Here is a 25,853-nt window from a genome sequence, read left to right as displayed (position 1 = left end):
ATGTGCCCTGGAAGGGTGTTTCAGCTCCCGGGCATCAAGCAGTGTCCTGCCCAGGGCTCCCCAGCAGGAGGTCAGCTTCCCTGGGACTCAGGGAAGAACCAGAAGGCAGAGCTGATGTGCGAACCTGCGTATGTGCCCAGCTTGGGACGCTCCCTGGTTGTTGCCCATATTTATTGGGTACGTCAGAGCCCCCTCAGCTGAAGTTTGGTGTTGAGCCAGGGCCTTTGGAGCTCATTGGAACACCTCTTTCCCTGGTGCTCGGCCAGCACTGTCCATCAAGGGGGGTATGTTGCACTCGCCCCCGCCTTGATGTCTCCTCTGGTCTCGGCCTGCAGGAAGTCCGACACATAGGAAGCGCCCACAACCGGAGTGCCATGCCCTTCACCGCCTCGCCTGCCTCCAGCTCTGGCCCCAGGATCATCACAAACCAGTACAACAACCCCTCCGGCCTCTACTCTTCTGAAAACATCTCCAACTTCAACAGCGCCTTGGAGTCAAAGACGATGGCCAGTGGGCCAGAGACAAATGGCAGAGTGTAAGTAGGCGCATGAATCCTCCTCCAGGCCAGGCCCCGGGGTGGGCGGGCAGGCAGGTGGGAAAAGGTTAGAGCACTAGCCCAGGGAGAAAAAGGCCTACTCTAGCACAGTTCCCTCTGTGTTCATTTTCCTCATCTCTAAAAAGAAGGTACCACCTATCTTGTAGGGTTGTTGTAAAAATAAGTAACCTGTAAAATGCCCAGTACTGTGTCTGGCACAAAGTGATCAATTATTTGCTTAGACTTGTGTTGTTATTGTCTTGATATATCTAATCGTCGTCATCTTCAAAGTGATCATCCTCCTTCCTTGACAGCCCCGCTGCTTCCTGAGAAGTGCTTCGGTGTTTACACTTCGGGGTTTCCACTGTGTTTACCATCAAGGGAAAAGTACTTCATGATGCAATTTTTGGTTTGCTTTTCCCCCGATTGGCCAGTAGAAATAATGGAAGAGAAGTCCATGAGGATATAGACATGTGTCCACAGGACCAGGTTCTGACCCAGGAACAGAAGCAGAAGCAGAAGCAGGTTTGCCCAGGGTAGGGGTAGGGCTGCAGGCGGGCAGTGTGGACAGGTCTAAGGAGTCATCTTGCTCAGGACTGAGGAGACGTGTCCCCTCCTGTCCCACTGACCATTTAGCCACAGCCAACTTCTATGTCTTTTTTGTTTTTTTAGTTTTTATTTATTGATTTGAGAGAAAGAAAAATGTCAGTTTGCTGTTCCACTTAGTTATGCGTTCATTGGTTGATTGTCGTATGAGCGGAGATCAAACCCACAGCCTTGGTGTATCGGGACAGCGCTCTAACCAGCTGAGCTATCCGGCCAGGCGGTGCCTCTGTGTCTTTATTCAGCAGAGGGAGCCCAGTGTCTGCTCCATCCCATGCTCTTTGAAGATGAATCCAAACCCTGGGAATACCACAGATCGTGGCGGAGAACTGGGTTTGAAGGTAAAAATGGGACTGGTTTTCTGTGGCTGAAAGGGGGATGGACTACATCACCAGTTGCCACGTCAAATGCCCAGAGGTGGCAGAGATAAGGACACGAGGGCAGAGCTGAGTGCAAACATACGGGAGCAGAGCAGCCCGCGGCAGCTGGCCAGTGCATGCCCCATGCAGAGGGGGAACCACTACTTGGCTCCAGCCAGACACTGCATGCTGGCCTTGGAGTCCCATTTCTGATGATTAATGGCATTGAAGCAGAAGTCCAAATGCCTCTTTTTATCTTTTCTTGAAATTTCTCGATCTTTTAAATGCTGGTGGCAGTCAAATTTGTTGGAAAATTCCGTGTGGCCCAAACTTGTCTGATCTCTGAGGATCAAGTGGAATCTACAGTTCTTATGCTAGCTCCGAAGCCCTTTTTGCTGTTTAGTTTTTCCCCAATTCATCTTTAATGAGAATCTGCCCAGCTCGTAGGGTGATTAAATGACAAATCCATTGCTTCAAATGCAGGGCAGGAGACGGCAAGGCATGAGAGGTTCCAAATGACTTAAATATTTGGGTAAAGCTGGCGTGGGGTAGGGACCTTCTGAGGGCTCCTGGGCCATATCGTTCATCTAGTTCCCCTTTCCCTGAAAAAGACCAGATGGCATCGGGCACCCACTTCATGTAGGAGTCTGTGCCCCGCACTGAACAGCACTGTGAGGTTTCTTCAAATCTAGTAGGGGAGACTTTGCTAGGCGACTCTTGCTTTCCAAGCTGTTAACTGTATTTGTTGTAGTAAGCAAAGCAAAGTGGCTACCAATGTTTCTTCCCTCAAATTTTGATTCCTGCAGTGTGGTACTTGCTTGAGATGATGGTGTCCTTCAGGTGACTGTGGGAGCACTTGAGGTGCCTGAGACAGAGCCCATGCTGGGCCACCCAGCCTTTCCACAAACACACACTGAAGGGAAGCTTTCTCTCCAGCAGCGCAGGGGGCAGCTGAGTGGTGGAAATACCATGGGCCACAATTCCTGTTCTTTGCTGCTTTGGCGCTGGGGGGAGGCTGAGAATGTGACCCTCTGTTACTGTCCCCAAGTGGAATGTTCCATGCTCTGTGTTTAATAACCCAGGAAATGACACATCCTTAATTGAAAGAGCTGCTATGCATTGGGAGAAATGTGTGCCTGGGAGGTATTTTTAGTATGGCCTTGGCCATTAGTCCTTCATTAATGTCTCCTTTCTTCTCTCATGCTCCCCGCCGGCACCCTCCTCTCAGTCTGAAACAATTAAATCTGAAAATGTCTGGACACTGTGCAAGCCTTTCCTCCAGCCCCTGTCCCCTCCTGCTGTGGGCTTTTTGGCTGCTGTGGCCTCTTGAGTCTTTATCAGAAGCCCCTTTTCAGATTTTCTCAGCAGACGGGGCGCAGGTTCTTCTCCACCCCAAACTCTTTGGGAATGAATCCAGAAACACTGGGAATCCTAGGAGCCCACAGCTGAGAAACCGCCTGAGCAGGCGGTGCTGCCTGTGCGGGTGTCTCTGCTTACTGGGCTGTTGCTGGGAGGGCCCGATGCACTCTCAGCAAAGGAAGATTCTCTTGCAAACCCAGCAGCCACCTGGTAACCTTGCTTTCTCCCTCTGCAGAAGTCTGGAGCACTAGCTCACCCCCACTGTTTAGTCTGTGAAATCCGCTGAGATTCCAGAATTGGCTCACTTCATACTTTGCATCTGAGGTCATCACTGATTCCCTGGGGCTCACTCTGAGTTTCTTTGTCCCGTGCACTTCAAAGCGGACTGGTGTGTGTATGTGCGTGTGGCTCTCTGTCATGTAGGACTTCCCAGGGCCATGTCCCCATCAGACAAGAACACAGACAGCATTGTCTTCTCCTAATTTAATTGGGGAGTCAGGCAAGAGGGTGTTTTCTACCATCTGCCCTCCCAGCACACACCCAGCCGAGTGGGAGGGCCTGTGGATCCATTCGGTTTAACAGTGATTTATGGAGTGCCTCCTGTGTACCTGTGGGTGCAGGGAATGTTGCTGTGTTCAGCATTAAGCTTTCACCTCTCCTCGGACCACCTTCAACTGAGTTTAGGGATTCTCGGGTCATTGTCTGGTGATACGGGGCCCAGGTTTCATTTTCTACGGGATGACACTCAATACTTTGCTAAAAGCGCAAGCTTCATACATAGCAGGGCCTGAGCTTGAATTCCAACTCTGCCTCTTACTAGCTGTGTGATCTTGGGCAAACCAGAAAATTCTGAAACGCCATCTTTTTATCATGAAGTGCAGATAATACTGACTACCTCCCCACCAGGTTATTGAGGGAATGAAATGAGATGTGTCAAAAGCACCCGGCATAGTGCCTGGCCCCTGGTAGGTGCTCAGTAAACGCCAGTTATTGCTGATTTCACTGCCCCTGAGGAACTCCATGACCATCACTTCAGAGTACCCAGGGGCTTCCCCCAGAAAGGCAGAAGCATGTAGACAGAGCTCATGGAGAAGATTTTGCTGTGACTTAAAGTAAGCTTCTTTCCCAGCATTGTAGCTTAAGTTCAGCCAACAAGTGCAGTTAATCAGTCACCTTCCTGATGTAGAGGTGGCCTCTTATGGAATAATTGGTTGGATTCCTATAATCAACACAATAGTCCCAAGATACTAGTCCCAAACTGTGCTTTCAGGCAATCTCTTCATATACTCAGGAGGCAGAGTTCCAAGCAGGTGCAGTGGAAATAACGGGATACATGGTTCTATTCAAATGATGTGGGGGGTCATGTTAAGCCTGACTCATTTGGAGCTGGATCAGAAGAAACCTTTGTCATGAAGGCAGCTGTTTGCCCCTCTGGCCAAACTTGCCCACAGCCCACAGAGAACTGGCTCTGAGGTCTGGGTGTTCCTCCTTCTTCTCCCTGTGCCCATAATGACTCCTCTGGTTTCTTATTACAGGCCCAACATCTAGGCCTTGGAAGACTAACACATAGGGAGCGTTCTGGCTAGGCTCCCCTTCTAAACATGATTATGTAGGAGTACCCAGCATTGCATTTTTTGTGGATATGAGGTAACCAGGTTGAGGCCTCTCAGACAAGAAGGATTTTTCTGAGTCAGCCTACCTCCTTAACCCACACCGACATAAAAACCAGGTACTAAAGTCTCCTCTACCTCATTTCCAGTTAGCACTTAACTTGCATCATTTGGGAGAAGGATTCTTAAAACTAATTAAACTTTTTATTGTGAGGTAATTGTAGATTCACATGCAGTTACAGGAAATAATAAGAGAGGTCTTCTATACCCTTTACCCAGTTTCTTGTATAGTGACATCTTGAAGACTATAGCTCATAATATTGACATAAATACAGTCAAGACAACATTTCCATCACCACAAGGGTTCTTCAGGTTGCCCTCTGATAGCCGCACCCACTTCCCTCCTATCCCCACACCCTCCTAAACCCTCGCAGCCCACTAATCTGTTCTGCATTTCTAATTTTATCTCAAGAATGTTATATTGATGGGATCATACAGTATGTAACTTCTAGGGATTGGCTTTTTTTTTTTTTTTTACTTATAATTCACTGGAGATTTACTTAATTTATTGAGATTTTTAAACATGTATGTCAACAGTTCCTTTGTTCTGTTCTAAGGATTTATTTTTTTTTTACTGTGGTAAAAATACATAGCATAAAGTATATCATCTTAACCATTTTCTAAAAAGATTTTATTTATTTATTTTTAGAGAGATGGGAAAGTGGAAAGAAAGAGAGAGAGAGAAACATTGATTGGTTACCTTTTGCATGCATCCCAAATGGGGTCCCACCCGGAACCCAGTCATGTGCCCTGACCAGGAATCAAACTAGTGACCTTACACTTTACAGGACAACACCCAACCAACTGAGCCACACTGGTCAGGGCTGTAACCATTTTTTTTTAAATTTCATTTTTATTTTTGATTTTAGAGAGAGGAGAAGGGAGGGAGAAAAGAGACAGAAAGATATCAATGTGAGAGAGAAACATTGATTGGTTGCTTTCCATAGGCACCCTGACCAGGACTGAACCTGCAACCCAGGCATGTGCCCTGACCTGGTATCAACCAGAGACCTTTTGGTTTGTGAGATGACTCCTAATCAAATGAGCTACACTGGCTGGGGGCTGATCTTAACCAATGTCATAAAGCTCTTCCCCTATATTTTCTTCTAAGAGTTTCATGGTTTCAGGTCTCCCATTAAGTCTTTAATCCATTTCAATTGATTTTTTATATGTCGTGAGATAAAGGTCCAGTTTCATTCTTTTGCATGCAGATATCCAGTTGTGTCAGTACTACTATTGAAGAGATTGTCCTTTCTGCATTGTGTATTCTTGGCACCCTTATTGACTATCATTTGACCATATATGCCAGGGTTTATTTCTGGGCTGTATATTCTGTTCCATTGGTCTAAGAGGCTTATGCAAGTACCATACTGTTTTGATTAATGTAGCTTTGTAATATGTTTTGACATCAGAGAGTATGATACCTCCAGTTTTGTTTTTTTTCTTCAAGATTGTTTTCATTATTTGAGGTCCTTTAAAATTTCGTTTGAATTTCAGGATTTTTTTTCTTTTTTGGTATTTCTGAAAAAAAGGTTTTGAGATTTTGATAGGGGTTACATTGAATCTGTAGATTGCTTTGGGTAGTATTGACATTTTTAACATTAATGTTTCCAATCCATGAACATGGATGTCTTTCCATTTTTTTGTGTGTCTTTGCCGTGCTGATTCAGCTCCTAGAGCCATGGGTGTACTATTCTCCATCCTCCTTAACATTCTGACCTTCACTCCAGCTGCTTGTTTGGATGGAGCAGGCCTGTGTGCCACGTCAGGTTCAGCCTCTGAAATCCTCCTCTGGAAGATCAGCTCAAGGGGAGTTTCTTCTTACGTTCTAAAGACCACTGGCATCCTTAAATGCCCAGCTATGTCAGCCACCTCCATAGGCTGGGAGTAGCCTGTCTGTGATGGCCCTGGGGAGACAGGACCTATGGTCAGTCCTGAAAGAGTAGGAGAAAATATTAAACATTTAGGTAACTGGTGAACATTCAGCACCAAGTATGACTCAGGAAGAAACAAGAACTAGGAAGCATAAGGAGTGCAATGTATGGTTACTCCAAAGGAGCTGAACTTGATTAAACTCAGGTATTTTGTTTCTGCAGTTGTAAGGAATGGGTTTAGGAGAATGTGGTGACTCCTAGCATCCCACCCTCACAAGCTTTCCTCCTGGTGACTCAGGCAGACGTATTGTATTTTTTGAAACCCTATCTCTGTAGAATTCTTTCCTTCATTGCTGTTACTATGTTTAAAAATGACAATGCTTTTTTGGCTCCATTTCGAATGTCTATTTTTGTCTTAGAATTATTTTTTAAGATATGGTGGTGTCTGTCTTTTACTAATACCTTAGATTCTAGTGTCTGAGACTTAGATTTTGTGTCTTAGGATAGTACTTTTGAATTAGGTGTATATCAATGCTTCAGATAAGGTAATGAATGTTGAAAGTGCATTATAAATTGTTAAGCAGTAATGGATATTACCATTATTTGAGAAAAATAGTAAATTGTTTTCTTTTTTTAACCATGTATTGCTTTACAGGACTGTTTGCTAGAAGACCTTATAGTTTGGGTTCTGTCGTTTTCAGCATTCTCTTGGTGGCTTCCAGACATAACAACATACACCGAAGAAAGGGCAAAATTCTCCCTAGGCACATTCCATGGTCTGATCTTGATTTTAAAATAGTTCTAAGTATAGTAGAAAAAAGATTCACCAAAAATAATATAAAACCTTATTGTAGGGCAAGCTCAGAACTCAAGACCCAGAGAAAGGAGTAAGGCATACACTCCAACGATGGGGCCGAGTAGGTGGCCAGAGGAGGAGGACGTGGCTCTTGGTTAAAACTCCTCTTTAAGGCGGTCTATCGAGGCTCCCTATGGGTGGGAGGGACAAAGGCAGCGACCAATCCTGCCAACCTAAGTGATCAGCTGATGACTTGATGACGTCTTCGTACATGTCAACCTTCCCTGGTGGCTGCAGCAAAGCATACGTCACTCCTTGAAGGCTATGTCCTCCGTTGCGAGAACCTGAATGTAGTCAGAGGGGAAACCCGTAGCCCCACCGGTGCCAGTGGCTCTGCTTTCAGCTGGGACCTGAGGATACCAAGTGCCCTAGGGGGCTGACTGGGAAAGAGAAGGAGAAGGAGACAGAGAGATAACTTGGGGAGAATTACTCAGGGAAAACATCTACCTCAGTTTTCTTTTTAAAAGGGCCTGAGAAATAACTACACCATGGGTGGGAAAAGAGTAAGTAGAACATAATCAGTGTAAATCATTTGTATGTGTAGCCATGGCTTCAGCCCTAAGGACAGGCAGTTAGATTCGCTGATAAACTTGGCAGTCACCGCCTGCACCCTCACACCTGGGAGGCAGCCCTGTGGGCTGGATGGCCTGTAGTTTCTCACTCACAAATTACAGTGGGTTTACATACAAACCTACCCGTCTGCTTCGGTAAACTGCACCGCCTTCTGGTATTCACTTTGGCTCCCTGGACACACTGTCCCTCTTCCCTAGCGGGTGGCAGCTCCTGAAAAAGCATCTGAGGCTGAGAGGCAGGAGGTGACCAGGGCCCTGGAGGCTGCGCTGCCCCTTTCCCTGGCACAGGCCCGGGAGGTCCTGCTGCCCCAGAAGATCCCCTGTGACCCCGCAGGAGCAGGGAGAGAGCGCAGCCAGGAGGAGCGAGGGACTTGGCCCACGTGGCAGCCTTCACTCACTTCCCTAATACCTGCTGAGCCCTGACGCAGTGCCAGGCACTGATCCAGGGCAGGGAGCACAATGCAAACAGACCAAGGCCCTGCCCTTGTAGGGAGTACTTTCTAGGGGGTGACAGGCAATAAAGGGACAGGCAACTGCAAATAGAACTCCTGAGGAGAGAGGAGAAAACACAGAGAAAGATACAGAAGAGTAAAGAGGTAGAGTGCTGTGGTGCCGTGCGTTGTTATAAGGGGAGGATCAGGGAGCCCTCTCTGAAGAGTTAATCTAAGCAGAGACATGAATGAAGTGAGGAGGGAGCAGGAAGTGCAGGGGCTAAGGCTACTGGCTTCCAGAAGCAGCCTGAAGCTGGTCCGACTAGAGCCGGCTAAGCCGGGGTGGCAGGGACTATGTTGAGAGAAGAAAGCAGAGCCATATCTTTTATGGCCTTTCTACTTTTTGTAATGAATATTTACTCCAAAGGAGATGAATTTGATTAAACTTGTATTATGTTATTAAAACTGTAAATATTTGGTTCTAAGTTGGATGAGAACACTTCGAGCCACATCAGGACAGTCTGATTCATGTGTTTAAAATACTCCTCTGGCTTCTGGTCGAACATAAGACAAAAGACAAGTTGCTAAGCTGGCCAGCTGTGCTGATACACAATGGCGTAGCTTGGATATGCTGTGCAGATGGGGATACTGAGAAACCCTGGGAGTCGGGTTAGACGGCAGGTAAAACAGACTGGGGTCTCCCTCTCTCCCCCTCCTCTCCTTCCCAAGACCAGGCAGCAAAGCTCCTCTCCTGGAGAATAGGCCCTGGAGGCAAGAGCCCCCAGCTCTGCCTGTCTCATCCTATCTGGGGAATCCAGAAAGACAGGGAAGGTGCTGGAGGTAAAAGGCTCTGCTTGCTCATCCTGGGCCCTAACTGAGGCCTCTGCCCCCGGCCCTGCCAGCGGAACGGAACTTTACAGTTCACAAAAGCGCTTGCGTTTTTTCACCCTCACCACCAACCCTGTGAAATGGAGCAGGGCAGATCCTGTTGTCTGTGCTGTAGGTGGGGAGCCCAGCGCTCCCCGCCGTGAGAATGAGGAGTTTATAGAGACAAAAAGCACTCTGATGTCCTGAGGAATAAAGAACACTGTGATTTCAGCTCTGCGAAAAGGACACACATGGCCTGAACTGAGGGGACCCCGCTGAGGTTTTAGTGGTTAGGTCGTGGTGGACATTTTCCCGTTTCTAAATTTTCTTTTGGCGTAATGTTGTTTATGTAATTTAGAAAGAAGCAAAGCATTTCCCATTCCATGGGATTCGGCCAAAAAGTAATTGAGTGACTGAAACTATTTTGAAAAATAGCTTCTGACTGCATTGGAGCAGCAGCCAGCTCTGGCTCCAGGCACCTCGCAGTCCTGGCAGGAGTTAGGAGAGGCTTCATTCACTAGGGTTCAAGGGTGTCTTTCCTTGGAAGGGGGGGCCCTCGTGAGGTTTTTTCACTTCTGACATGTCTTAATGAATTTCCAAACATTCTTTACAGCTTAGAGCATTCTCAGTCTCCAAGTGGACTCGTCATCGACAAAGAATCTGAAGTTTACAAGATGCTTCAGGAGAAGCAGGAGTTAAATGAGCCCCCCAAACAGTCCACTTCATTCCTGGTTTTGCAGGAAATCCTGGAATCTGAGGAGAAAGGTAATCAGCTCTGCCTGTGGTCAGAGGCTCTTGTTCAAGGCCTAGGGTGAAGGTCAATCATTGTTGAAACAAAGGTGACCGCAGGCCTGGGTGGAAAGAGCACTGTGTACTTTGGAAGGCATGGCTTCAAAATGCTAAAACCTGGGGGAGGGAGAGGGAGGGAGAGGGAGAGAGAGGAAGAAGGAGAGGGAGAAGGAGGAGAGGAAGGGGGGCAGGGAGGTGGGGGGGTGGCGGAAGAGGTAGAGAGAGAATGAATGAATGTGAATGAGCTCCCACCACACCTGGCCTGGCTGTATCCTGTCACATGAACTTGAGGAGGCTGAGGTCATGGTGAGCTTGACGGTGTAGATTCTGTTGGTCTGTGCCTTGAACTTTTATTTGGTCTGCGCCCACATGCACATTTCCGTGGTGGTTGACCTGTGTGAGTGGGTGAAGACCGCAGATGATGACAGGCAGAATGAAAATGAATCAGCAGCACAGCGAAGCCCGGTGCGGGGCTCACATTATCAGGCCTTGTAGTTGTTGCTCTAGGGTGGTTGGCCTCCTGAGAGCCACACCCTTCCCATGTGACCTTTGGCAAGTCTCTGAGCCTTTCCTGGCCTGTTCTCACCTGTCAGTCAGGGATCAAAATCCTTCCTCCTCAGATTGGTGTGAGGATCAAATGTTACAAATTGCACCAAACACCCATCACTGTGACCGACACATAGTAGGTGCTTCATAACTATTATGAGGTTTGAAACCTCATCAAGTGGCTCCAGGCCAGCTTTTGCTTGTCCACAGTGGGAGCCCATGTCCGAGGCACCCAGGGCCACTTGTATGGCTCTACAGATCTCAGGATTTAGTCTTTCCTTTGCATATACACTATACCGGGCATTTATGATGCTCATTTTCAGGTGTTTAGTAAAAGCTTATCTTCATTGAACAATGACAGTATATTGTGAGAAATTTTTGATGGTCAGGTGTGTTGAGGAAGGATGCTTTTATCCATTCTCCCAAGGGCTACCTGTGAGCAGGAGCCCTCAGGCTCACCCGCCTCCCAGGTGGTTGAGAGCCTTTGCATTCTCATGAGCAGCCTACTAGGAATGGCTTCTCTGCAGAGTTGGGCTTTGCACCCCTTCCTGGTCTCTGTGATTCCCAGCCGTGCACACTCTGCCTCTGTCCCTTGCTCTGAGGCACAGGTGCCTAGGAGTCCTGCTTTCTGCTGCTCACTTTTCTCTCCAGTGTTTCTGCCTGTGAAGAGATTGCGGGTACTCCTGGGAGGGACATGTGGCACTTCTGATATGGGTTCTGCTTCAGCCTGGCTCCAGGGGGGTTGACTGGTGTACTCAGGGCAGCCAGTGAAGGTCCGAGCTCAGGGTCCCCTTGAAGAGTAACACCCCTCCTTTTGGGAGTCCTTCATGAACTGAGTGTTCCCTACTAAACACCTCCATCGCACAGGCTTCTTCCCATTTGGGTGGGTTCTTTAGAGAAGCTGGCAGTTTACAGGCACAGGAAATTAGGGGGAAAGTTCTTCTTTTATGCAAAGAGGATATTCTACCAGTGATTCCCCCCTTTGCTTGGAATACCTGTGCAGTTGGGGAGTCATGAGCCCTCCTCTGTACAAAGTCCCACTCTTAGACCCATGCAACAAATGACTTGGGGGCCAGCCCTAGGGGATGACAGTTCTGTCAAAACATTTGAGAAACCACAACTTAAGTGTATGCTGAACTCTTCAATTAAGAGAGGAAAGTTAGTCCATTCCAGCCCACACGGGAACCTAGACAGACGCTGCAGAGCTCTTCTAGTCGAATACCCTCATGTTAGAACAAAGGCCCTGAGGTCCAGGATCACCGAGCTGCCCTGAGGTGGCAGCTCTGTGCTCGTCAGGGTCGGGACTCCATCTTGTGCTCCATCTACCAAGCCTGTGGCTCTGGTTCCCAAGGTTACCTCATGCTCCTAGTTGGCAGCGGTGCTCCAGCCATCATGCCCACTTCCAGGCACCAGGAAGGAAGAAGGGGGGAAGGGCTAATTGGGGAGACCCCTTCCAGGTGTGCCAGCTTTCTCCTTCCCAGAAGTCCCAAACCACCCAGTTTCATTTTGACCAGAATTTAATCACATGGCCACACCTAGTTGCAAGAGAGTCTGAGAATGATAGTTTTTCCCCCCTGGGCTGAGTATCTTCTTGTCCCAAAGAAAATAAAAACTTTTGCAAAAAAAAAAAAAACAAGAGGGAGATGATGGATCTTGTAGTTTCTCCCAAATCCCTTCATATATATTTGCATTAAATTTTTACTGAAAGAAACAGTATAAGTTCCAATCTAAACCTCCCCCATTTGTAGAAGGCACTCGGAAGGGAGCTCAAATGCCTGTTTTTATCTGAGATGAAATAGTCAAAGCCCGGGGCAGTGACGGCCACATCATAAACACCCCATCAGGGCTACTGTCATCCAAGAAGGCCTCTGGTTTGTAAAGCAGTGCCGCGTGGTAGGAAAAACACTGACATTCAGGGTCTGCCCATGACCCGCCATGAAACCCTGAGCAAGTTGCTCGCCCGTCTAGGCCCTCGCTTCGGCGCACATCCAGTGAGGCTGCTAATGTCTGCTTCGCGGATGGTTAAAGCATTAAGGGAAGTGACACAGTCAGTGAGGCCTCCACAGGTTGGCAGCAGGGTTTGGTGATAACCCTCCAAAGACTCGATGTGGGACTTCTCACTTTGAAACTTGCAATTTAGTAGCATTAAGTACATTCATACTGTTATGCTACCGCCTTGCAGAATAAGAGACTCTACCCACTAAACACTAATAACTCGCTGCCCGCTCCCCCAGTCCATGGAAACCACCATTTGACTTTTCTGTTGCCAAGACTATGACTACTTCAAGTGCTTCATATGAATGGAGTCATACAGTAGTTTTCACTCTATGACTGGCTTATATCACTTAGCATAATGTCCTCAAGGTTCATTCATGTGGTAGCATGGGTCAGAATGTTCTTTCTTTTTAAGGCTAAACAATATAATACATATATACCACATCTTGTTTACGCATTCATTTGTCCATTGGGGGTAACTTTTAATGAGAGGAAACTTGGAAGGAGACATCATGGGCTGAGAAAACCCGCAGAGAAATCACAGAGGCTCTGAGATAAGACAGCTGGACTTACTAAGTATTGAGGTTCATTATGGCTAATGCCTGGTGTTCCAGGAGAATCCTTGGATGTGGAGTCAGACCACTGAAGACCACCAGGTGCTCTGTCAAGGACCATGAATTTGCTTCGATAGACCATGCGGAGCCCTGGAAGGTTGTTGAGCAGTGAAGTGGATAGAAAGCAAGTTGTGCTTTACTTATTTTCACTTTTTTTCCAGAAAGCTTTGAGATGCAAGGTTCACTGGAAGAAGGAAAATCTGGAAATTTTTTTAGTTGCCCAGAGTCCTAAGGGAGCTGGTATTTTTACTGTAAGTTGGTTGAGAGAGAAGTAAAATGAAATTTCCTTGAGCTTGCAGTGTTGGCTGAGTATGGGGGGAGAAAAAAACCAAGCCAGCAGGTGGCACTGCAGGCCTGAACAAGCCGCTGCCAGGATGCCTTTATCCAGCTGCTCCTGCTGCGCCCAATTTTGAGTTTACTTCTTATTTCACAAAGGGATGTGGATTCTCTGCCTACTGCATGAGGCGCTCACGTCTTTCCTTCCTTCTCTCTTTCTACCCTCTTGCGCCCCTTACCCTTTTCTGCTAATTTTTCTGGGGATTGAGAATAAGTTATGTGGAGGAGAGCGCAGAGACCCTGACTGCACGGAGTTGGTTCCCTGAGCACAGTTTACCTTCTAAGCTGTCCAGCTCTCAGACGTGCTGCCATTTCTTTTCGCAGAGGGAAGGCAGCCAACGTGGCTCCAGCCCCAACAGCCTGAACCTGAGGGAGCCTATTTGGGATATTGGAAAGCATGAAGCTGCCCCTGCAGGACCTGTAGGGTCCAGGGTCAGGGTGAGGTGAGGGAGCCATCTGCCTTCGGTACAAAATTTAAGGGGTGACCTGACCTGTGTGGCCTAGTTGGTTGGGTATAGTTCTGCAAATCAAAAGGTCACCAGTTCACTTCCCAGTCAGGGCACATGCCAGGGTCGTGGGTTTGGTCCCTGGTTAGGGCATGTGGAAGAGGAAACCAATATCCATGTTCCTCTTATCGATGTTTCTCTTCCTTCCTTTCCCTCTCTCTAGAATCAATTAAAAGAAATTTAAAGGGGCACCAAAAACTCACTAATCAAGACATAAATGATACTTCAGTGCAATATTTAAAAAAAATCAAAATTAATACAAAAAGTTTATAATGAATAAAGTTGGAACTGTGGCCAAGAAGGGAGGAAGTTTGGGGGAGTCAAGAAGGTACTTTGGGTTGAGCATAACCAAAGCACCAAGGCGGTTTCCCTGATGCACCTGCTGATGGCCCAGCATCGAGCCTTCTCCAAGCCCCCCTGTACAGCTCTCAGCTGGAAACGGTGGAAAACCAGAGCCTCCTGATCTCTGCCTCTTCTCATGTGTTGCCAGGTGGACATCTGTGTTCATCTGCTCCCCCGTGCAGGATGCTCCCAGGCCTGCTGGCGAAAACCTGAGACACTGTGCCATAAACACCCCTGCCGGGCCATTAAAATCCCAGGCTGCTTGGAAATACTCTCTTTTGTTGTTTTCCAAAAGGCGGCCAAGTACCCCACGTAACTGAAGCTAGCTCTCTCATCATATTAGTCAGCAGTGGGCTGCAGCCACAAATGTACTCCTTGCTCCTGCTGTGGCGGGCTGTTGATCAGTGGTGGCTTGGCAGGGCTGTGCCTGGCTCCATGGGTCTTCTCATTCCTGAGCCTGGCTCACATCTCCTTCACATCCCATTGACCAAAACAAGTCATGTGGCCAAACTCAAAGTCTGTGGGATGAGGAGGTTCACTCCACCAAGGGCAGGGTTTCTCAACCTACCTGCTGTTGATATTTTGGCCCAGATGAGTCTTTGTGGTGGGGCTGTCCTGTGCATTTTAGGACATGAAGCAGCATCCCTAGCCTCCACTTACTGGATGCCAATAGCATTCCGCTCTAGTTGTGACAACAAAAACTGTTCCCTCGGGTACAAAATCAGCCCTAGTCGAGAATCACTGACATAATGGGAAGCATGGCGAGGGTAGGGAGGGTACAGAGAATCGTGGACAGAATATGTAATCTACTATGCTCAACCTATTTTAAATTCCCCTTATTTGAATACATCTCGGTCTTTGGTTTAGAAGCACCAGTCAACATACGGGACTCAATTTCTAAAAGCATAGAAGAGCCAGGGTCCTCCTCTGTCCACCCCAGGATTTCCCTGCATGGCTGCAGTTTCAATGACCCTGCCCTCACCCCTGTGCCCTACACAGAAAGTCATTGTTGGGGCTCTTATGTAGCGGTTTTCAAAGTGTGGTTCCTGGACCAGCAGCACTAGTGGCACGTGAGAACGAGTTGGAAATGCACATTCTTGAGCCCTACCCTGGGCCTGCTGCATCAGAAATGGGTGAGCCCAGCAGTCTGTTTTAATAAGCCCTCCAGGTGATTCTGATGCACAATAGAGTTTAAGAACAGCTGCTTCCGTCTAAGGAATCGGGGATAGGACAGGATCTCCTGGGGACCCTGCACCCAGGCCTGGGGTAGAGCCTGGTCTGGGAATTCTATGAAATCTCTCCTGGTACCTGGGATGCTCCTGGGAGCCCGTTCGGAACTGCTGTTGGAGAGACTTCTCTAGCTTCTTGTGCCAAAGCCTGTTGGACTAAGGTAGGGACCATCATGCATTTGTCATGACATCTCATCATTCATTTCCTGGTATTTGTTGAGACCCCATGCTAGGTTCTGTGGACTGTTGAAAAGTATATAGAACAGGGTTCTGGTGCTCTATTAATTTGCAGTCCAGACAGAGATGTATGTACACAGCTGATGAACGTAACAAGACAACTAGGCCAGGTCACAGTAAAGAAATACGTGATGTGGAAACATAACCAGCCAGATACATAGCAATAGTAGTAAAATTAGAAGCTTACCATTGTTGGTAGCTGCTATGACATAGGGCTCTGAAGATGTGACGAGCTGGGCTATACTTGGTTCAACACACAGCAGCTAGGAGCTTATTTCATACACACGAAGCTGACTTCAGGAAGGCTGCTCACTGTGCTCCGCTGGCTGCTTGTCTTGATCTCTTCTGTAGTGACTTTGTTCTTGTGAATTGGATTTCTTTCAGTATCTGAACACAGCCTTTCAGTGATTTACTTATTCTATCTAAGGCATTGTTAACTTCCCATAGCAGTGCTTGCATGTATTTAATCAGAATGTCATGCGTGTTTTGAGGACTGAACATATGTCAGATACAGTGGGGAGGGCGTTACGTGCATTTTTAAATCCTTTTGTGCCACTGTGAAGGAAAAAAGTGATTTTTTTTTTTTTAAGGAAAGGAATGTGGGAACCAGAGAAGTTAAGTAAGTTGTCCAGGATCACACAGCCGACTGAGGTCTGTTGGACTCCGCTGCCCACGACCTTGCTGGAACATACATGTAAACAACTCTGAGAAACTCAATGATACTTACACAGTCCTGCAATCCTGCCCTTCCTGACCAACCCAAGTGTTTTCTTCATTTTAGGGGATCCCAACAAGCCCTCGGGATTTAGGAGTGTTAAGGCTCCAGTCACTAAAGTGGCCGCATCAATTGGAAATGCTCAGAAGCTGCCCATGTGTGACAAATGTGGCACTGGCATTGTGTGAGTATCTGCTGTCCCTGAACACTGGGGGGCCTTCAAGTTGAGTAAACCACAAAAATATGGAAAGCGCTGAATGTTACACGTTTTGGATGTGATAGGAAAAAACATCCTACTTGGAATATGGAGCAGAGAAGCCAGGTAGGCTCCGTGTCCCCGAGCCAGGTGGTGACAGTTTTCTGTGGTCATAGAACCCTTCGGGTGTGAACATATAAAACTCAAAGAAGCAGGCCTACTCTGTTGAAGCGGGAGAGACTTCTGGAAGGTTTCAAGAGTAATGTCTCTGGACCCCAGGGATGGGAGGTCCCTTTATCCATGGAGGTCTGTTGGGAGGCCCTGATCTGCCTTTTGATGGCCTCTTGGGAGGGGCCCCTGGCCCTGGTGCACCGCCTTCCTGTGCTTGTCGCTAATGGAGCCACTTCCTTGCCTCCCTTCTGCAGTGGTGTGTTTGTGAAGCTGCGGGACCGTCACCGCCACCCCGAGTGCTACGTATGCACCGACTGTGGCACAAACCTGAAACAGAAGGGCCATTTCTTTGTGGAAGATCAGATCTACTGTGAAAAGCACGCCCGAGAGCGGGTCACCCCACCCGAAGGCTATGACGTGGTCACTGTGTTCCCCAAGTGAACCAGCAGATGTGCACGAAACCCTCTTCTCCAAGGAGCCCCTGTTCCTCCATGCCCTGGCCCTCTCCTCTCTTGGAAGTTCTGGCTTACTCTGGTTTTATCTTTGCTCATTAAAAGTTGCGCCCTCTGCCTTTGCTCACTGACTCGCACTGCTGCGTGATGCCTGCTTTTATAATAAATGGAAGATTGTTTCATTCAGTGTCCCCTTGCCAGCATCGCTGTGTCTTCTCTTCACCTCAGTTCATCTCTGCTGCAAACGGACAGCCAAATTTGAACCAAACTGAATTTAATATGTCTGTCATCGATTTTGTTTTTACTCAATAAATTTATAGACTTTAAGGCAGTGTGGTGCCCTTTATCATTTGACCATGTATCCTATTTCCTATCTCAAGCCAGATGAGATTTCTGAAACCTTTTCTCTTGTTCTGGATTTCCCACTTCTCTGAGATTTTTCCTCCAGATATGAGAAATCTGGCATCTGAATTTTGAGGCTTGCTCCAAGTTATCTTTGTATCTTTTGTGCTAATAAAAGATCCTCAGTCTTTTTCAGCTTTATCTCTTCAGCGCCAGGCAGAGAGATAGTCCACAAACGTTTGCTGAATTAATCCATAAATGAATGCTTTGTCACTGTCCAATAGAAATGGGATACACACCATGCATGTAACTTTCTAGTAGTCACATTGAAAAAGAAAAAAGCAGATAAAGTTAATTTTAATAATACACTTATTAGCGCCATATATCTAAAGTATCCTTTCAGCATATGCCACTAACTACTGTATTGGACAACACCACCTTATCCTTCAAAGCAAAGGCATCTTGGGTTTTTGCTTCCCTCCTACGTACCACCTCCTGTTTCCTTGTTCCTCTGTCTACGATATCTCTTCCTAATTGCCTTGTGCTTTGGTTTCCCAGTTTTGCCTAACCTCCACTAGTACTGCTGTTTGGAAGGCACCCTGTTGATCTCTCCAGCCAAACCCAAGGACCTATTGTGCTCCTTGGCCGTTTTGCGTACTCAGTGGTATTTCCATCAGTGTTGACCTAGCGCTTTGGTTAGCATGATCCTGATCTTTCTGGGGGCACCTTCTGTGTATCTTGCCTCCTGGGTCTCTAGTTGTCCCCTTACCAAAGTCAAGAGGTGACTCTTTCCTTGGGTGCTGCCTTTCTTTGCTTATAAAACCAATATGACTGAAGTTTCAGGAAATCAAAGCAAAGGCCTTTGAAAGGGTTTTTTCTGACCCACTTTTATTCTCTGTTGCTGATAAGGCTGAGCATTACCTAAATTTTACCTGCATTTCTATTTCCCCAGATGCCTGAGCTGTTCCGAGCGTCCCCAGGTCTAAGGGGCTCAGAGGAGCATGCGCTTCCTCCAGAGCTGCAGAATGCCTGGGTGACGGCCTGAAAGGAGAGTGGTGTCTTGACCCCTGTCTGGGAGCAGGAAAATACCAGTTGGGGGGCATCTGGTCACAATTTTCTTATGTCACGGGAGGTTTTTAGGACTGGCTTTCATGAATAGAGGTGCTGAATAGAAAGCAAGAGGAATTTTTAGACACAAGGCTTTTTTTTTTTTTTTTTAAGGTTTTATTTATTTTTAGATAGAAGGGAAGGGAGGGAGAAAGACAGGGAGAGGAATATCAATGTGTGGTTGCCTCTCATGTACCCCCTACTGGGGATCTAGCCGGCAACCCAGGCATATGCCCTGACTGGGAATCAAACTGGCAACCCTTTGGTTTGCAGGCTGGCGCTCAATCCACTGAGCCACACCAGCTAGGGCATAGACACAGGCTTTTAAAGAATAGTTGCAAGAAGTAAATGTTCTCTTCCGTTCTGAAAATGCATCTGGTCTGAGAGGATAAATTAAAGTCCTCATAATCTTTTGTTTTAGGAATAATGATTAGGATCTAGTAATTCCATATTTCCCCCATGGCCAGGTTAAAGAGCCCTGATTACAAAAGGAATTTTTCAAGCCCTCTAGAAATTTGTTTCTTACATTTTAATGGGCACAGGAATCACCTGTGGACTCTTTAAGATGCAGATTCTGATTCATCAGGTCGCAGATTCTGCAATTCTAGCAAGTTATGCTGATGCTTCTGGTCTGTGCATCACATTGGAGGCAAGTTTTCGACAACACTGACTTTGCCATAACTCAGGAGTAATTAGGCTACAATATTGCAATTCAGTTGACTGTTAGGGAATATATATCACTATATATATTCAAATATTTTATTTATTTAGTTTTAGAGAGAGGGGAAGGGAGGGAGGAGAGGAAGAGAGACATCGATGTGCAAGAGAAACATTGATCAGTTGCCTCTCGAACACCCCAACTGGGGACATGTCCTGCAACCCAGGCACGTGTCCTGACTAGGAATCAAACCAGTGACCTTTCAGTCTGTGGGGCGACGCCCAACCCACTGACCCACGCCAGTCAGGGCACCACAATATATTTTTAAATTCAGGTATAATTATGAACAATAAAATTTATAGATTTTTTTTTTTAGTTTTGATTATTGTGTATACCTCAATTAAAATATAGAACCATTTCCATTGTCCCATAATAACCTTTGCTTATGTCCCTTCCGGTCAATTTCCTCCCACCCCTGACCTCACCCCAGGGGTAACACACCCCAGGTAAACACAAGGTCTCTCAACTTGCCCTTCCCTGCCCTCTCAGTGGCTATCCTCCTGACTTAAGGGTTGCAGCAGTGGAAAGGACTGGTCTCCATTCTTCTTGACCTTTGACCTTCATCCCTACTGCTCTTTTGGCTGGAGTCACCCTGCATGTCACATAGGTCTGCAGGCTTAGTTTCTGAAGTTCATTGTGTTTCATGGAAGCACACCTTAATTTTCTTTTCAAAACGGAATGTGAAATAATTACACCACATGTAAGAAATGAGTGAGTAAAATACGGTCAGTGTAATTCGTTTCTAGCCATGGCTTCAGCCCTAAGGACAGGCAGTTAGATTCGCTGATAAACTTGGCAGTCACTGCCTGCACCCTCACACCTGGGAGGCAGCCCTGTGGGCTGGATGGCCTGTAGTTTCTCACTCACAAATTACAGTGGGTTTACATACAAACCTACCCGTCTGCTTCGGTAAACTGCACCGCCTTCTGGTATTCACTTTGGCTCCCTGGACACACTGTCCCTCTTCCCTAGCGGGTGGCAGCTCCTGAAAAAGCATCTGAGGCTGAGAGGCAGGAGGTGACCAGGGCCCTGGAGGCTGCGCTGCCCCTTTCCCTGGCACAGGCCCGGGAGGTCCTGCTGCCCCAGAAGATCCCCTGTGACCCCGCAGGAGCAGGGAGAGAGCGCAGCCAGAGGAGCGAGGGACTTGGCCCACGTGGCAGCCTTCACTCACTTCCCTAATACCTGCTGAGCCCTGACGCAGTGCCAGGCACTGATCCAGGGCCGGGAGCACAATGGCAAAAGGACCAAGGCTCTGCCCTTGCAGGAGTTTCTGTCTGGGGGAGACAGACAATAAAGGGACAGGCAACTGCAAGTATAAGCTATGGGGAGAGAGGAGAAAACATGGAGAAAGATACAGAAGTAGTAGTGCTGGGGTGCGGTGGGCTGTTTTAAGTGGAGGGTCAGGGAGCCCTTTCTGAAGAGTCACATCTGAGCAGAGAGACAAGCATTTCTATATTTACAGTCTTTTTTTAAAAAAAAAGTCATGTTTATTCTACTACAGTTGTCTCAATTTTCCCCCTTTGCCCTCCTCCACCAATCCCACCGCCCCCCCCCAATTCCACAGTCAATTCCCACCCTGTCGTCCATGTCCATGGGTCATTCATGCATGTTCTTTGTTTAGTCCCTTCTCCTTCTTTCCACCATTGTCCTCCTTCCCCATCCCCTCTGGTCACTTTCAGTCTGCTCCATGTTTCCTTGCCTGTGGTTTATTTTGTTTATTAGTTTATTTGGTTGAATAGATTCCACTTTTAGGTGAGATCATATGGGATTTGTCCTTAACTGACTAGCTTATTTTACTTAGCATAATATTCTCCTGTTCCATCCATGTTGTCGCAAAAGGTTGGAGTTCCTTCCTTCCTTTCTTCCTTCCTTTCTTTTTTCTTTCTTTCTTTCTATGCAGATTTTATTTATTTATTTATTTTAAAATGCCAAGATCCATTATAAAATATTAAACAATTTAAATCCATTATAATGTCTCAGCAATCATGACACCTGCACAGAAATAATCAAGTAGATCAATGAAATAAAATGAGTATTCTAGAAACAAACATATATCTAACTGTAATATATGATTAAATTGATATTTCAAATCAATAGGGAAAATAAGGCTTAACAAATAAGATGCATGGACCACCATTACTTAAAATAAAACAAATATAGAGCCCTATTTCAACATTATACAGAAAAATATTGAGGTGAGTTAAAAATGAATCTGTAAAATCTAAGGAGTTTTAGAAGAAAACACAAAATAATATTTTTCTTACCCTGAAGTAAAATATTCAAACCCAGAAGCTATAAAGTAAAATATTGACAATATGGCTATATTAAACATTTAAGACTATACAGTAATATACATATAAAAAAAAGTTAAAGGACAAGTAATAGAAAGAGAAAGTATTTGCCACACATCTAAAAAAGGGTTAATAGTTCTTTTTTAGGGAAAAAAAATCTACAAACCTTTAACTGATAAATGGATAAAGAATACCAAAAAGTCATTTAAAGCTTTAAAAAAAAAATGGAAATAGGCAAGAAATAAACAAAAACAGATTTAGTTTCAACAAATAATAAACAATTAAAATAACACATCGTTGTCACAGATTACAACGTATTAAGAAATATTGGTAATATCAAGTATTGGCAACCCTGAAAGGAACTGGGTATTCATAGACTCTTTTTCTTCACCTTCTTAAAGCAGTGCCTTTAGTATCTTTCGAAATGCTGGTTTGGTGGAGGTGTATTCTTTTAGCCTTCTTTTGTGTGGGAAGCTCCTTATTTCACCTTCCATGTTAATTGACAGCCTTGCTGGGTAGATCAGTCTTGGTTGCAGGCCTTTGCTTTCATTACCTGAAATATTTCTTTACATTCCCTTCTGGCATGCAGTGTTTCCATTGAGAACTCAGCTGCTAGCCATATCGGGGCTCCCTTACATGTTATGATCTCTTTCTCTCTTGCTGCCTATAGGATTCTCTGTTTGTCTTAGATATTTGCCATTTTAATGATGATGTGTCTTGGAGTGGGCCTCATCGGGTTTCTCTTGAGTGGGACCCACTGTGCTTCCTGGACTTGTGGGACTTTTTCTCTCCTCCAATTAGGGAAGTTGTCCATCATTACTTTTTCAAACAGGTTCTCTATCCCTTGCTCCTCTTCTTCTCCTTCTGGTATCCTTATTATATGGATATTATTAAGTTTCAGGTTGTCCTGCATTTCCCTTAATGCCTCTTCATTTTTTTTGAGACTTTTTTCATTTTCTTGCTCTTTCTGGGAGCTTTTTTCTATCTTGTCCTCCAGCTTGCTGATTCGATCCTTGGCTTCACTGGCCTGCTTTTGATTCCTTCTATTGTGTTCTTCAATTCAGAAATAGTATTCTTCATTTTCTCTTGACTCTTGTTGATAGTTTCTATGTCCTTTTTCATGCTGATCTAGTTTGCAGTAAGTTCTTTGTAGTTTCCCCATAGTTCTTGGTAATTCTCTCTGAGCTCATTGAGCTTCCTTAGTACCATTGTTGGAACTCAGTATCTGATAATTTACTTGCCTCTATTTCATTTAGTTCTCTTTGTGGGGATTCTTTCTTTCCCTTCAACTGGGGGATGTTTCTTTGTCTTCCCATTATGTGTGAGACTCTTCTTTTGTGTGTCTTCTTCTTAAACTAATCTGTCTTGATTTCCTGACTTTGTGGTGTAAACTTCTATGGTAGGAGACTGCTGTTTTTACTTTCTGGGTCTGCCTCTGATGATGTCAGATGTTGTCCCTGTCTGATCTTTGGCAGTCTGTCGGAGACTTCCAGGAATCTACTGTTTCTGGCTCTCTCCTTCAGCTGTTAATCTAGTCACTATGTACTCAGCAGGCTGGCTTAGACAGCTCAGGGTGGGGCGGAGTCCCTCCTGGGTGCAGGGTCATTGGGTCCTCTCACACTGTTGCCACTCAGGGTGGTCCCTGGCTGAGCAAGATGGCTGCTGCCACATTGGGGAGGAGTCACCACTGGGATCCCCCTAGCTATTCTCTCCATTCTCTCCCCAAAGCTTCCATCCCCAGTCTCTCCTCAAGTGTCTCCAGACCACTCTGTGCCCCCTTTAGCCAGGGATCTACCATCTGTGGCATCCACTCTGCACTCAGCAGATGGCTTTGACAGCACATGGACGGGCAGAATCCCACCTGGAGGTGCGGCTATTGGGTCCGGTGCCACTCCTGTTGCTCAGGGGGAGTGGTCTCCGCCTGAGTAAGATGGCTGCTGCCGCATGGGGATGAGTCAGCACCAGGACCGTGCTGGCCACTCTCTCAGTTCTCTCCCCAAAGCCTCCTTCTCCCGTCTCTCCTCAGGCGCCTCCAGCCCACCTGCCCCTGCTTTTGCTGGAGTCCAAGGTAAGTGGCTGACAATAAAAATTTATGCATTGGCCCTTTAAATGGCTCTTTCTATCTCCAGCTTCCTATCTCTGGCAGAGAGCAACTTTTCACAGCTGGTTGTTTTCTGTGTACTTTTTGGGCTCTGCTGCTGTAGGTTGGAGATCCTCTCTTTTGGTTTAGACCCCACTCTTCTTAGGGGGATCCAACTGGCCCTTTCACTACCCTTCTGGTGCTGCTGCCCATTTGTGCCCCGCCCGCATTTTTGAGTGTCTACCGCACTCCTTACCAGTTAGATTGTGCTAAAGCCGATTCTTCTGTCTCCGAGGTTATAAGGCTCCTCTCTTGCTATTGTTCAGTTGTTTGTTCCAGGTGATTTCCCCACAATTTAGTTGTAATTCCAGATTGGTCCTGGGAGGAGGTCAGTGTGACTTCCACTCACCCCTCTGCCATTTTGATTCTCTCACTTTGTTTCTATTCCTTATTCTTATTATTTCTCTTCCCTCTGTCCTCTCAAAATCATTTTTCTTCCCTTTAGTCATCCCATACCCTTTTTTTCCTTATAATATTCTTATTCTCTTTTCACCTTTATTAATCTTTCCCCAAGGAACTCCTATCTTTTGTGACAGTATGCATGGAACTGGAGACTTGTATGCTAAGTGAAATAAGCCAGTTGGTGAAAGACAAGTACCATATTATCTCATTTATAAGAGGAATCTAATGAACAAAATAAACTAATGAGCAAAATAAAAGCAGAGACATAGAATCATGGAATAGACTGCAGTGGGAAGAGGGCAGAAAGAAAGTGTGGACTGTTTGAAAGAGGGTGAAGGGAGTAGTCAAAGGATATATTGGAAGAGCCCATGCACATGGACAAGAGTGTGGGGATTGACTATGGAAGTGGGGGGGTGTGGGCTGGGTGAAGGTGGGCTAGGGGGAAAAATTGGGACAACTGGAACAGCATAAACAATAAAAGAAAACCTGCTCAAAGTCACCCAGCTTAAGTCAGAGCCAGAATTTGAACTCAGGAGTTTGACTGCAAGCTTGTGATTTTCATCATGGTATTTATTGCTTTCTGTCTTTCCACGTTTGAAATTAATTCAGAATGAAAATCAGGTTTAAATATTAATAAAAGAAAACAAAGAAGCTATATCAATATGTTAGCCATGATTATATCCGAGTAGTAAGTTTACCAGTGATTTTTGAAAATATTAATCCATAGTAAATGCAAATTCCTTTTACACGGAAAACAATTTAGGTGAAAAAATATGACTCAGGCCGTGGGCTGTACTTTTAGCCCAGCCAGCCTCTTAGAAGTGTAAGGATCACACCATTGGTCCTGAGCAATAAGTCACTCATATCCCTTCGCTACATAGTAGCCCTTTCAAGGGTTCAAGGATGACTGCAGTGGTGCAAGCTTGGATCAGAAAACGTTTGAAACTGAAGCCCTACTTGATACCTACTTTTCTCCTCCTACCAAGCCCCAGCAATTCCTATGAATAGGGTAAAGATGATGCATGTTCCTTGAGGTTTTATCTATTCAAACCTCACTTGACTAACACATAAAACTATCTCATTCAAGAAAAATTCCCTGAAATGGTTCAAAATATTAGTTGAGACCAGTACTGTTAAAGAGATGAAAAAAGATTACCAAAAAGATCACCCTTTTTTAAAACTTCTCCAATCTCCAGGTTTTCAGTCCTCAGTACTCCTCTACCCCACTGTGCAATTCCACAGAGTCATGACCAGGAAGTGCTGAATTCATTCACTCCTAGAAAACATTTCAACCAAGGAAAGGATATCAAATAAAATTCTCCTAATTGTAGTAGGTAGATCCTTCGAAGGGAAAAGTTTATTGACACTGATAAGAAAAGCCAATATACTGTTCTTATGAACCTTGGTCTCCATTATTCCCTGATCCCTCCAGTTGTTGTATTCTACCTGCTGTTCCTCCTATCTGTTTCTCTCTCTCTCTCTCTCTCTCTCTCTCTCCACCACCACCCAACTCTTTTTCTTTCTCCTACAGATTATAGGCATAACCACACATACACACAAATATCCAAGAGACTTTTCTGTTAATATTTAATATTTATA

At 45.9% G+C, this 25,853-nt stretch overlaps 1 protein-coding gene across 1 annotated transcript in view; it reads left to right on the top strand.

Annotated features, from left to right (window-relative positions):
• The window catches only part of PDLIM1 (PDZ and LIM domain 1), a 40,189-nt gene extending 22,626 nt beyond the window's left edge, over nt 1-17,563 (top strand). The window contains exons 4-7 of the mRNA XM_054581241.1: nt 336-535; nt 9,740-9,891; nt 16,502-16,619; nt 17,057-17,563. Coding sequence (XP_054437216.1) covers nt 336-535; nt 9,740-9,891; nt 16,502-16,619; nt 17,057-17,243 — 657 coding nt within the window. The 3' untranslated portion in view covers nt 17,244-17,563. The remainder of the gene's footprint in view (nt 1-335; nt 536-9,739; nt 9,892-16,501; nt 16,620-17,056) is intronic.
• Nucleotides 17,564-25,853: the final 8,290 nt, after the last annotated feature.

Source organism: Pteronotus mesoamericanus, unplaced genomic scaffold, assembly GCF_021234165.1.
Source record: "Pteronotus mesoamericanus isolate MK-2021 breed Mesoamerican mustached bat unplaced genomic scaffold, CSHL_Meso_final contig_657, whole genome shotgun sequence".
Lineage (NCBI taxonomy): Eukaryota > Metazoa > Chordata > Mammalia > Chiroptera > Mormoopidae > Pteronotus > Pteronotus mesoamericanus.
This window is presented reverse-complemented; position numbering and strand designations above follow the sequence as displayed.